The sequence below is a fragment of the Malus domestica genome, chromosome 14, assembly GCF_042453785.1.
Source record: "Malus domestica chromosome 14, GDT2T_hap1".
Taxonomy (NCBI): Eukaryota; Viridiplantae; Streptophyta; class Magnoliopsida; order Rosales; family Rosaceae; genus Malus; species Malus domestica.
The window spans coordinates 20161330-20175390 of record NC_091674.1 but is presented as its reverse complement, the minus strand read 5'-3'; the positions used below and the strand labels follow the sequence as shown (position 1 = coordinate 20175390).

At 35.0% G+C, this 14061-nt stretch overlaps 1 protein-coding gene across 2 annotated transcripts; it reads right to left on the bottom strand.

The window, feature by feature from the left end:
• Nucleotides 1-9898: 9898 nt before the first annotated feature.
• Nucleotides 9899-13749, bottom strand: LOC103404486 (UDP-glucose 4-epimerase GEPI48). 2 transcript variants are annotated; one of them, XM_008343407.4, is made up of 9 exons: nucleotides 13289-13749; nucleotides 12742-12791; nucleotides 12506-12641; nucleotides 12222-12323; nucleotides 11864-12091; nucleotides 11506-11584; nucleotides 11168-11250; nucleotides 10497-10588; nucleotides 9899-10418 (listed from the first exon to the last, which is right to left on the bottom strand). In XM_008343407.4, exons 1-9 carry the CDS (start codon nucleotides 13469-13471, stop codon nucleotides 10325-10327), a joined length of 1047 nt encoding a protein of 348 aa, XP_008341629.1. In that variant the 5' UTR covers nucleotides 13472-13749; the 3' UTR covers nucleotides 9899-10324. The 2 variants fall into 2 exon arrangements, with proteins under 2 accessions (XP_008341629.1, XP_017180472.1); XM_017324983.3 differs by having other exon boundaries at nucleotides 12742-12788; nucleotides 13289-13736.
• Nucleotides 13750-14061: the final 312 nt, after the last annotated feature.

Here is a 14061-nt window from a genome sequence, read left to right as displayed (position 1 = left end):
AACCAATAAAAAATATTAAGTAAAAAGAATAAATAGATCAGCCGCACAATTAATGGATAGAACTCAACTCTATCAAATTCACACCATTATAGCAATAGTATTATAGGAATCAAACTCAAAGTGTTTATATATATAAGAATCAAACTTACCTAAATGACGTTGGAAGGCCTAAGGACAATAAAGGCCGGTCTACATATAATCTTTTATACAACGATATGAAGGTGATTGAAATAAATTCGTATCGAACTCGACATCCACAATATTCAAACCTAAGAACTATCCCACCTCCTACCTATCGGAATCGATCCTCTCCTCTCTTCTCTCTCTCTCTCTCATTCTTTTTTATGCAAATGGAGGTCATGACAAGAGGAAAATGGTACTCAATAGAAGGGGGAAGGGTGTCTTGTAGCCTCATCCTTGGCATCTTGTCCGTCAACTTCGATTGGTCTTCTTCTTTCCCTTTTAAATATTAAAGTTTGAAAACAACTATTATTGCCTACCAAAAATGTTTTTGGATCTTAATATTCAACTTGAAATGAGAGATCTTAAATTCGATTCATATTTTGTTAAACATATTTTTTTTCCAACAATGTGTGTGGACTTAAGTCGTTTTTATCGGAACAATCTTGAGGTCTTAAACTGATAACGAAGAAGAACATTGAAATTTAGTTGCCCTACCAAAATCCCTACTAGGTTTATAAGGTTATCAAACACTAAAAAAGAAAGAAAGAAGGATTTCAATTGAAGTGCGCTAAAACCATTTTTGAAGTTTGAATCGTATCCTAATCATATTATCGTTGAACCGTTGGGGATAACTTTTGTACGGACAATCATTTGCTTTCTCTAATTTAATTTGTTTATTTAAAATGATGATTCTTTCTAAGTTTGAAATCTTCTATTCATGCACTGGTGACCATGACGTGGGAGATTCTCGGATTCTGGTGACATGGGACGACTGCCCGCTAGGGGTGGGTTCGGTTTAAATCGGTTCGGTTTTTTGCTAAAACCGAAACCAAACCGAAATTTCGGTTCGGTTCGGTTTGGTTCAATTTTTTTTCGGTTTTTTTCGGTTCGGTTTTTTCCGGTTCAGTTTCGGTTTTTTGTTTTTATTTTTTTTCAAAAAATGAAAAACATTGAAATTTTAAATTTTAACATATCCAACACAATCATAACATAAACATTCTAACTAGAATCAAAGATAATGAAAATAAACATTTAAAGTTGAACTAAAATCATCAATCAAGTCTTTCAAAGTCCAAACTAACAACCTCACAACACAAAAATCACACAAAAATCGTACAAATGACTTAGAAAATTTAACTTGTATGATGTTGTTCAAAGATCAGTGTTGTTTGCTTGTAACTGCATGTTGACAACTTGATTAGTAAAGGTAATGCGTGGGTGGATTTATTTAGTGTGTGTTGGATTCTTTTCCATCACAAATTACCCAAGTAATCTACCCGAAATAAATGTTTATGGATTATGTTACATGTTATATGAGAGTAGATTTGGAAAAGAAAGCTGGCGCAGAAGTAGACAGTGCTATGGAGATGGATGTAGGTACTTCGGGAAGAGGTTTGGTTCCGGAACCTTATATGGGGGAGAAATAATAGGTTAGGGTTTAGAGTTTTTATAGGCTTTTTTTTAATATTTTGAGCTTAAAGTTTGGCAACACATTGGGTTAGCACATTTTAACTTACAAATTGGGTTTAGAAAATAATACCCAAAACAAATAATTAAATAAAAAAACTAATTTAATTAATTCGGTTTGGTTCGGTTTGGTTCGGTTTCTAGATCACTAAAACCGAACCGAACCAAAAGAATTCCGTTCGGTTCGGTTTTTTCAATTCGGTTCGGTTTTTTCGTTCGGTTCGGTTTTTTCGGTTTCGGTTCGGTTTGGTTTTCGGTTTTTTTCGGTTTTCGGTTTTTTGAACCCACCCCTACTGCCCGCTCATAAGAATTTCTTCTCGTTTAAACATTGGCGTTAATGTAAGCAAGTGACAAAACAAGGCGTTGATGTGAAAATTAAGTTGACACACAAATTAAACCTCTTTTTATCAATTGTAGCAAAGTATGTAAGTAGGGATCGTTCTAGGCCGGGGATTAGGAGGGATTGCTAAATCACTTGAAAACTGACTCAAATACGTAAAAACAAGTTTAAAATACTAAACTAGACTCAAAGAATGCAAAACTAAACTATAAAACATCAAAATAAACCAAAAGACTCAAAACAGCAAACAAACACTCAAAACTACCTTAAAAACACTTTCTGGGCAGTTTTGAACACTAAGGAAGAATATGGGCGAAAATTGGTTTTAACTTGACTCAAGACACTTAAAAACACAAACTAAATTGATTTCTAACTAATATGACTTAACAAAGTAAAGGGGGATTTGGTTTTGACGAAAATTGAAAACAAAACAAAACTTTGTAAATTGAACAGATTCTAAAACGAATTTGGTTAAAGTGAATGGATGGAAGGCTAGCTAAGGGGTTCTTCTCTTCTCCACACATGTCACACTTGCATACAAAACGATTTCCAATTGCTTCTCAATAAACCATGAATTCTCAACGCCCCAAGTTAATTAGGTCCGCTTAAATTAACCCTTAAATTTTCCTTAAGTTATTGAATTGGATGAATTGCATACGACAACCCAAAGCATTCCCCACAAGTTCCCTACATGAAAGCGCATAATAGAGATTCAAGCAATGATCATTAAGTTCTATGAAAATCATAAGCATTGACGAGGCACTCGTAACTATGAAAGCGCATGATACTTATGCCAAGAATTTACTTAACGCGATTGTGATCAACAACCTTTACTACTTGTGAATATAAGTTCATAACAATTAATTGAAATTCCCTTATATCCTAGCATCAAATTCATGCATGCAAACTAAGCGGGCCCTCTTAACCAACATACACAAATCAGTTTTAATTCACATAGATAAGCAAATTGAATTCACAACTTATGAAACGCAATTAGAAGTAATCAAATCATATAGCAAGCATAAACATGGTTTTGAATCCCCCCCTAGCCAAGGGGGGTTTAGTTCCTCATACTTGCAAAGCAAAGATACATAAAATTAGACATTAAAATCAAAGGAAAGAAAACACCTAAAATGCTCCAACTTGGACAGCAGGTGCATCAATGGATCTCCCTTCCTCCTTGCTACGGCATGAAGCTTGTGGACAGGTTTTTGGGTGGATTTATGGTGTAGAATGGATGGGGAATGGTATGGAAGGGTTTAGGGTTGATGGGTGGTGCGGCTAGGGTTGTTTTTAGGTAGGAATTATGGTGAATGGTGGTGGGAAGCTGAGGCAGAGATGTGGGACAGATTTCTGGCGTGAATGATGTATATGGGAGGTGGTGAATTCAGCCAAAGGGTTAATATGAGTATATATAGGCACTTAAAACCCTAGGGGAATCAGATATGGACTTGTATAATTAAAACCCATCAGGAAAAGGCTTAAAACAATCAGATTTTTAATGGGAAAAGGCCTCCTAGGTGCGGCAGGTAAGGGATAAGGTGGATAAGGCTTCTAAAAAGCCTTGCAAGGCAAGGAAATCAGATTTCTAGAAGGGAATAGGTGCGGCACTAAGGGATAAGGCTGATTGTGAAGGGATAAGGTGTCCTAAAGTGTTTAGGACTCCTCTTTGGAGCTGAAATCTTTGTACATTAGGATTAGGAAAGTTTGTCTTTGTCAATCCTTCATCATCTTGGATTCCTTTTCCTTCTTGGACTTGGAAAACTTCTTTGTTGCTGAAACTTGATGCCATTTGGATTTAACTTTCCTACTGCAAGTAGGAAACCTTGTTTGAGTAGGAAACTTCATTCGTCTAGGAATCCATCTTCAATTAGGAATCCTTGATTGATTAGGACTCCTTCTTGGACTAAGATTTCATCTTCAATTTGGCTCTTTCCTACTTCAACTAGGAATCCTTGCTCAAGTAGGAATCATCATCTTCAAATCTTCATTTTCGTCCAAACCCTTGGCTCCAAATATGTGACATCCATTCCAAGCTCCATTTTGCTCCAAAAGGCTCCAAATTGCATCTTTTCATGTAATATGCCCTTAAAACCTGAAAACACATGAAAGTAACTTAAAAGTCTATTTTAACTTAGAAAACATAAAGAAAATGCATAAGAACTAGCTAACTAAGGCGCATAAATATGCTCCTATCAGGCGTTGAGTTTAATTTCTTTGACTTTTTAAAGTGTAGCTGTAGCACAGCACATTGTGCACTTGGCATTTAGCTCTTGGACTCTTTGTGATGTGGCTTATGTTGGAAAAAAAAAAAAAAAAAGGGTCTAGTTGCTATATTATTTACATAAAAAAGTTCAAAATTTATCATGCACGTAAATACCAAATGTAATGTGTGCAAATGATCAACCAATGGTAAATGAATATGACATAATGAATTAGAAAAACTTAAAAATAACGGCGGAGACAAGGATATGATATGACTCACATGAACATGTATGACTCAACATGATGAGGCCCTTGTATATATGTATAAGTGACTTTTCAGAATAGTTGTGTCTTTCCTCAAATATTCAATAGTTAATTTCCTTGAAGGTTTTTTTTTTTGCCTTCTCATTTCTCATTTTCAAATCATTTTTAGTGATGTGGGATTAAGTTCCTAATATACCCACAAGTTTTACGAAAAAAATAGACGGTGTTGGTGAAAATGACTAATGATAGAACACATTGTTAAGTTATAAGACTAAAGAATCTAATATGAGAATTCAGGAACAAAATTAAACTAGGGATAAAATTCAATGACCATTGCTACAATTAAACTAATAATATTTTAAACTCTAGCAGCGGGTCGAAAAATTTGAATGCAAGGTAAATTTGAAAGAATACTTTTAACTTTCCAATTCATCCAACCACTTAATATTATGATCTAGTAGTATTCATCTTCACTTGTAAATGAGAGAACCTAGATACGATTCTCATCAAAGGCGATTTTGAACTACATTATTATGGCTAGTCTAGTGTAAGGCTTAATTTACTTTCCTATCTCGTTAGTATAAATAATCTTATTTGTTTTAAAAATAAAAACTTTCCAATTCTGCAGTGCGGCCGTTAACTTATTTGACAACACCTCTATCTATGTGAATAGGTGTCCAGCTTTTTTGGGGGTTATGCCAGGATGGAAAATAGGAGACAAGGAGGTAATGATCAAAATTAATTTTTAATATTTGGGTAATGACCAACCAAAATACATTATATATCTCTACGAGTCTTTGTCTTGGTAACTTTGTGATTATCGTACGCATGACAACTGTATATGACTCAGCTCTAGACAAGTTACATTTTTATTAAAGAAGCGATTTAGATGTGGTTTACACAAGTCCCTAATATTTTCTAGCAATAACGTAATTCATGTGTCCATCTCACGAGTTTAATTTCTTGACACAATTTTGATTACATATGTTTTGACCACGCAAATATTGTGATCATAATTGGTAATTTTCTTAATCCTCTAACGTACAAAAGAAAAATCAAACTAGCTACGATATAATCGTTTATATTATAAAACAAATAGATAGTTAATGAGATGATTAAATGATTAAATGATTGAATGACTAAATGTTATAAGTATGTCAAGATGGTTAAACCATCTCTAATTTGATTGATTTTTTTTTCATGAGATGGCTAAAATGATTGTGTTAAAAATTTATAAAGATGGGTATAAGGAAAGAAAATTATAAATAAAAAACAAAAAATTATTTCAAGTGTTTTTTTTGTTCATTCGTCTCTTTTTCGTTTTCTTGAATACAAGAGATATCAGTATTTTAATTTACACTAGAGAAGAGAGCAAAATTTAAACTCGGAACACAATAAGTTGAAAAGTAAATTTGAAATCTCCGATTCATGCACTGGTGACCATGATACTCAGGTACTGGTGGCATGGCACGGCTCCCCGCTTTTAAGAATTTCTCCTTGCTTAAACATTGACGTTAAAGTAAGCAAGTCACAAAATAAAGTGTTGAGTTTAATTTCTTCGACTTTTTAAGTGTAGCTGGAGCGCATCTTGCACTTGGCATTTACTCTTTGACTCTTAGTGATGTGGCTTATGTTGGAAAAAATAAGATCTAGTTGCTATATTAGGAACTTCAACTTAAAATTTAAAAAAATAATAGAAAAAAGTTAAAAACCATTGTATCTAAAGCTTAAGGGACAATACTTGATTACTCAAAGATGAGTAGGAACTTCTACCCAAAATTTCTCAAAATTGTTCGTGGTCAATTTATAGAATTTCGTGTTTATAATCAGAACCATTCATATTATAAATCACCCTATAAAGATCGCCTCTGTAAAAAATCAATTAAACTAATGTCGTTTAGTCATCAAACTGTTTAAAACAAATGAACGGTATTTGTAAAAGTATTACGAACTGTTTATGTATTCGTTATAATAGATTGACCAAACAACCTTAGTTTTATTTATTTATTTTTGCAGAGATGATCTTTACAGTGTAATTCATAATATGAACAATTGTAATCATAAGCACAAAGTTTTGTGATTAAAACACTAAGAGTTTTGAGTAGGAGTTACTACTCATCTTTGAGTAGCCAAATATTGTTCAAACTTCAAACAAAATGAAGTTTGAATTAGAAATACAAAATGAAAATGGTTGGACTTTAACTTTTAAAATAGACAATGTGATTTCAAAGTTGGTAGGAGATCAAACTGTGGTTGGACTTAAACAGCTAACAACTCATATATTGAGCTACGAAAAAAGAATTCAGATGTATTCAATTTTCTTACACAATTTTTTGTTGTGATATATTTTTTTTTAAATTCCTTTCTCATTTCTCATTTTCAAATTCATTTTTAGTGATGTGGCATCAAATTCCTAATATATCCTTAAATTTAAGGAAAAAATAGACTGTGTTAGTGAAAAGGACTAATGATACTACATATTGTTAAGTTCGAGGACTAAAGAACCTAATATTAGAAATCAAGAACAAAATTAAACTAGGGACAAAGGTCAAGGACCATTGCAATTAAGCCTTGTAATACTTATATGTTTTTTAAATTCTGTTGTCATGTTGACACAATGGGTTTGAATATACTAATAATATAACGGAGGCCTTTAAGGGAAGGGAATTCTATTTTTTTTAAAAAGGAAAACTAATGAAAATGGCTTGAAAACTTTGAGTTTTAATGATAATGACAAAATAAAGGGTAAAGTGAATAGTAACATGATTGACTTTTTAGTGTAAAAATGCGGTTTTTCGTTAAAGTGAATAGTACCGGGTGCTTTTCGTTAAAGTTCCCTTTTTTAAATGGAGATTAGTAATGAGGCCCATACCATATCAAATTTATTTTTCAAGTTGCACCTTATAGATCATCTTTGCAAAATATTTGGAAAATATTTAAAACATCTAATTGAGTTCAAAGAAATTAACGAATACTTTGTTATATAAGAAACAATGAAATTTCATCGTGATAATTAAATAGACAAATGGTTTCAAATTGAATTGAATTTTTGAAAGGATGATCTATGAATCGAGACTTATAAAATTGATGATTTAGATCATTGAAGTTCGATATGAAAGCGGCCTTACAACTAATTCCTATTTTTTTTAAAAGTAGGAATCTCTTTGTATAAAGGGTTTAATAATATAATAATCAAACTTATAGAGCGGGTCGAAAAATCTTAGTACAAGAAGAGTAAATTTGAAAGAATGCTTTTGACTTTCCAATTCATGCAGTGCGGCTGTTAACTTATTGGACAACAAAGAAGAGAAATGATCCTAATCACATATATTCATCGTACACTGTGCAATCAATTTTCGTCAAATACTATTTATATTCAATTTTAAATAAAAAAATTACAATAATTTATGACCTTACAATATACGATGAACGAATGTGATTTGAGGATCCAGCGAGAATCCTCACTCAACAAAGAAGGAAGGTTCACTATTTTTTTGGGGTTATGCCAGGAAGCATGGAGAAAAGGAGACAAGGAGGTAATGATCAAGTTTAATTTTTAATATTTGGGTAATGACCAGCCAAATACATTATACATCTCTTTCAGTTTTTGTCTTGGCAACATTGGGATCATCATCATCGTATGCATGACAACCATGTAAGACTCAACACTGGACAAGTTAGATTTTTATTAAAGAAATGATTTAGACGTGGTTTACAGGTCTCTAATATTTCCTAGCAATAATGTAAAGGACAATACCTGCGTCCACCTTCTCGACACAATTTTGATTATTTATATATTTTGACCGTGTAAATATTGTAATCAAAATTGGTAATTTTCTTAATCCTCTGTGCCTATAGAAAAATCAAACTAACGACTGTATAATCCTTTATATGTATAAAATAAATAAATCAATCAATATAAGTATGCCAAGGTGACTAAATGACCTTTAATTTGATTCATTTTTATTTCATAGATGACTAAATGATTGTATTAAAAAAGTTATAAAGATGGGTATAACAAAACAAAGTTACAAACCAAAATCCAAAAATAATTTCAAGTTTTTTTCGTTCATGCTTCTCTGTTTCTTTTGAAGTACAAGCGATATTACTTTAATTAATCTCAAACTCTAAATCCTAATTTGATATATATATATATATGTACACTCAAATATAATACAAATTTAGTATATTAGATGTAGCATACACAAGTTCATGATGCCACATGCATAGGCAGCACCACTGTTATAAAAATCTCCGCCTAGACCATCAAGGCGGCCACCTAACCTGCCCAAACCCGCCTAGGCATCTGCTTAATTTGCGACTCTTACTTAGACAGAAAATCATTTGCATTTTATTTTTTCAATAAATTGTAAGAGACTTGTTGAATACTTGGATGAGCACACATTATATTTGTTCCCATGTTTTTCATTATGTTCTAATACTTGATAATCTAGATGTCATTATATTTTGTAATTTATGTATACCATTGCAATTATGTATTTTCTATGTATATAATTATTCACTTATTTACATGATATATAATATCCGTCGCCTAGGCGCAAAGCCTCAGCCCACCGCCGACTAGCGATTAACATCTTTTAGAAACTTGGGTACCACGAATGCAACCCATTAGTACGTGTATGAATACACACGCCAGTTAATTGCGGTCTCGTTGCCTCTGGGAGTGCCATCATGAAACAGGCCGATCCCCATTGGAAGGAATGGGCAGTAACAGCAGTTGGTTGGAATTGTACTACCAAAAATAGTCTTTTTCCAATTTATGCACTGCCGTTGTTAATCGGACTCAAGCCCGATCCATTTGATTTTGAATATGTATCTGATTCCATCCAAGAAAGGTGGACTCAAGCGAGTTGTCCGATGCTAGAATAATCTCCCTATATTGATTTGGATGTGATTCCAAGAGCCGAATGAGAATGAATACTACACATAAGAGTCAAGATCGGGCTCCCTAATAGAATGTTGAACCGATCCATTTCGGATCGACTGAATTGGCATGGCCCTGATTCATAGCCCTAAGTGAAGGGACAATAGTAGACTCTGCCCCATGAAGTAGTTTCTTTTCTTGCATTCCGAATCAATTCTTTTAAAAATATAAAGTCTAGCTTATTATCCGAATTTATATTCCTAAATCTGGAAGATATAATATCTTTCGTAGTTTAAATTTCTAATAAAATATTTCTAAACAACAAAAATTGACATTGAATGAGACTATAAGTGAAACGCAGCCCAAGAGTTACTATTTCGGGCCTCGCAACATGCAATGGCTCCAAACTGCCTGGGGCCTTGGGCGCCATGATAGATTCTCGGGCACTGACGACGTTGCACGTTCGGCCGCAACCAAGAATTTCTCCCATGGAATCCATTACACAACAAAGTGCAGACTGCAAATCAAAAGCATATATGTTTCCAACAACAAAGTTTCTTCTGGACATTCCGAATTCCTGTATTGCAAATAATGGTCTAAAGCGGTCTGATCTCAAAATACATGGAGGAGGCATAAGTAACAGCAATTGGTTAGAACTGTACTACTAAAACTGTGATGATTGAGTAAAACTGTAAAACCAAAACATAACATTAATTGGCCAGAATCTTAACACCACAGTGACTAACTGGTTAAGGATCTGCCAACGAAGCTCATGAGAACGAACCTAATCTCTGCAAGGCCGCTAAAGCTTTACATCGAGGGTGAGAGGTGACGATCACTAAACCTAAATATAAAGCATATGAAACTATCACCTTACAGTTGCTTAGTCTGCACGTCCAAAGCTATACGGATTTGGCTAGTCTAGTTTCACTGTCAATAAACGCTAAACTAACATATAAAGCATATGAAACTATCAGCTCTCAGCTGCTAGAGTCTGAAGTTTCATAGCCATATGGATTTTTGCTAGCCCAGTTCCACTGATCCCGGCACATGTCATCAATGCAATATTTTGTCCTGCAAGGAAATTACAAATGTAAGATTTAAGGCTTGATGTCAGACCGCATAAATTTTTCATAAAAACTCAGTACTCACTTCCAGTTCAGTTCCCTCTCTGCCTTTTCTGTTGATGCGTATACAACTTCAGCATCACCAGGACGCCTCCCAGACGTGACAAGAGGAATTTTCTGAAATAGTAACAAGTAAACAAATAAGCTTAACCAAAATAACAAATTGTCAAAGAGAAAGACTGGCAAATGTTGAACAGAACATATATTGTGGAAGTGGAACAAGGTCCAAGATTCTTCCATTAGTGAGTTAATCAACAGAATTGAACACAATATTCTCCAACTACAGAAATCCTAGTATTCGCTTAATTAGAATAGTCATTCTTTAGCCGCTGGGGGTGGTTAAGTGATCTAGTGCGTGGACTTGGTATGTCTTAGGTTTGACCCTTTCTAATAAAGGAAAATGAAAAAGTTCTTGTCAGATGAGCCAAGCTAAAACCACTGTGGTAAACATCTTGTTCCAACCATGTCCAAATTCTGAAACGTTATCCACACTTCTGTCCAAATTTGATATAAAATATTTGACTATGCAAATAGGAGTCACCTCTATCCTAACAACTGAAATTAAAGTGATGTACAGACAACATTTCGCAGAATGAGACCCCAATTTTACATTTAGCACGATGTATCATAACAGAGAATTAGGGTCCGGTAACCAATACAACAACTAAAAATATAGAAATATTTGCAAAAACAAACCTTTCCAGATGCCTTTTCAAATGCTGCAACCATCTCCAAGACTGATGTTCCTTTACCTGTTCCTAAATTGTACACCTCGCAACCTGTCAATTAATACAGAGTGTAAATACATTCAACATCTCTGTGGAACAAAGGCAAAATAAAATGGGAAAGTTCTAGATTAAACTTTGTCTGAACCACATTAGCATGAAATATATAAACACCAAAGCATCACATGTGAGGCAAGACGTATTAGATAGTTTGAGGGTGTGGTCTGGCATAAAATAATCTCCGTATCAAACTAACAGAAACAGGTCAAGTATCACAGACAAAGAAAATGGCGATATTAGGACCCCTACCTATGGTACCCTCGTCTAGCTTGTGCAATGCAGCGATGTGCCCATCTGCTAAATCACATACATGAATATAATCACGTACCTGAAATGGGATAAACAGCATCAAAATTAATCCTCCAGCAATATTATAAGCTTAAGAGAAAAGGAAAAACAAATGATGTCACCTAAATCCCCAAAAATTCGTGATTAATCCATACAATAACAAAGGTAAAATATTAATGAACACAGATACCAAAACATTAATGAAAATCTCAAGTAATCAAGTAAACTGAGCATCTATATAAATTTGCATAGGGCCCAAACAAGTTAGTGCGGACATGAAAAAATTTGCTTACAGAAAAAGGCTACAATGAATACATACCCCAGTACCATCTTTGGTATTATAGTCAGTTCCAAACACCGTCAGTGCTTGACGCCTGCCTACAGCAACTTGCTGCACAAACGGCATGAGATTGTTTGGTACCCCACGAGGATCCTCACCAATAAGGCCGCTAGGATGTGCACCAACTGGATTAAAATATCTCAGCAATATGATTTTCCAGTCAGAGTCTGAGCGGTAAAGATCACGAACAATTTCTTCAATGAAAAGCTGAAAAAGAAGATAAAGGAGATGAATAAAAGGTAAATCATCTGAACCAAGAAGATGCATAGTGATACCTTTACTGAGAAGATAACCAGACATTTAGAACTAGATACACCTAATTATGGCCATATTCTACCTTAGTTCGTCCATAAGGATTGGCTGCAACAAGTGGGAAATCTTCTGTACATGGGACCACCTTCGGCCAACCATAAACAGTTGCTGACGATGAGAACACAAGCTGAAAGTATTCAAAGTATGTGAAACCCATGTCAATGAAAGATCAGATACATTCAACATCTGAATTTAAAAAATTCTCCCAAGAAGTACTATCATATAAGATTTTGGGAACTTGAAAATGAGAAACCACTGATGCGCAATCAACATTATATCAAACAAAGTTGAAGGAACATTAGAGAGAACCTTTTTGCATCCATGGGCAGCCATGACTTCCAACAGAGTAATTGTCCCAATTATATTGTTGTTATAGTAGAGCAACGGTTTCTGAACACTTTCACCAACCGCTTTGAGTCCACCAAAGTGTATGACAGCATCAAATCTGCAATTTGGAGGTATGAACAAGAAATGTTATATCTGGAACATGATACATTGGATGGCAAAGTCATGATTGGGGGCGCTTTTCGAGTGAAGATGCTTACGGTGTTGAAGAAAAGAGATTATCGAGTCCAGCTTTGTCCCGGAGGTCCTGCTGCAGGTGGAATTGGAAACAGAATTGTGAGAAATCATGATCATCCATGAATCAATGAAACAGTGAACACACTGGAAAAACTCAACCCCATAACAAATTTCAGCCATCACTAAAAAAGGGTGCAAAACTTCAGCCATCAATTCTGCATAACTTTTTTCAGCCGTTATATGACTATTAAGGCACAAAAATCAAGAAATTGCATAAATTTCCCAAATTTTAAAATATAAAAACACAAACTTGGGAACCCAGAAAGCAGAATTACAGTTCTCCAAAAACGCCCACCAAAAAAAAAAAAACCCAATTTGTATATACTTTTTGTTGTTTTGGACTAATTAAAATACCAATTTCTGAGAGTTGGGTATAAATATTCAGTTCAAAAACCAAGAGTGTCGGTCTCTGCCCCTAAAAATTAGAAACTACAACTGATCAAATTTAACAAATAATCACCCAATTAGCAAATGAAACAAAAAATTAACCACAAAAACCAAAATCCAGACCTTGTGGAAGGAGAGGTTTTTGCCAAAATCACGAGCGAGTTCCCTGACACGGTTAATGGCGACTTCAGATGAGTTGTCGAGATTGTCAACGACAACGGTTTTGAAGCCGCCGAGTAAAAGCTGAAGCACGGTGTGGCTGCCGACGTACCCGGCTCCGCCGGTGACTAGTATGCTCTTGGCCATGGAAGCAAGCGAAATGCGGCTGTCAAAACGACAGCGCAGTACACGAGGCAGAGGAGGGCGAGGAATAAGAAGTAGTGGTGGGATTCCTGGAAAGTGTGAAGATTTTTGGGTGCCGCGGCAAAAGCATGGAAAGAAGGCCAATATATAGAAACCGCTGATGGTACCAGTCGCCAGCGGTTACTTTAATTAACCAATTAATTTAGTTAATTAATTTTCCAAAAGGAGGAAGAAGAAGCAAAAGCAGTTTAACGTCTCTCTCTCTCTCTCCTCCCGAGTGAGGAAGTAACTGAAACTTTGGAATAATTAATTGAATAAACAACGTAAAGTTTTGGGGTGGACCAGATCTGACACGTGGAGCGATCTCGTGTGGGGTGGTGATTTGTGAAGGTTCGAAGACTCACATGTAACCATGAGAAACCTCTAATTTGACAAAGAGAACGTAGTGTGAGAGCTCCGTGCGTCGTTACCGACCCTCTCTCTTCTCTTCTCCGTGCGTCGTTACCGCCTTCTGCGGTGGCGAATCTTGACCCAAGTTTTATTTTCTCTGCTCTGGGTCTTTCGGGTAGCAGAGAAAAACCTGATTCGATTGG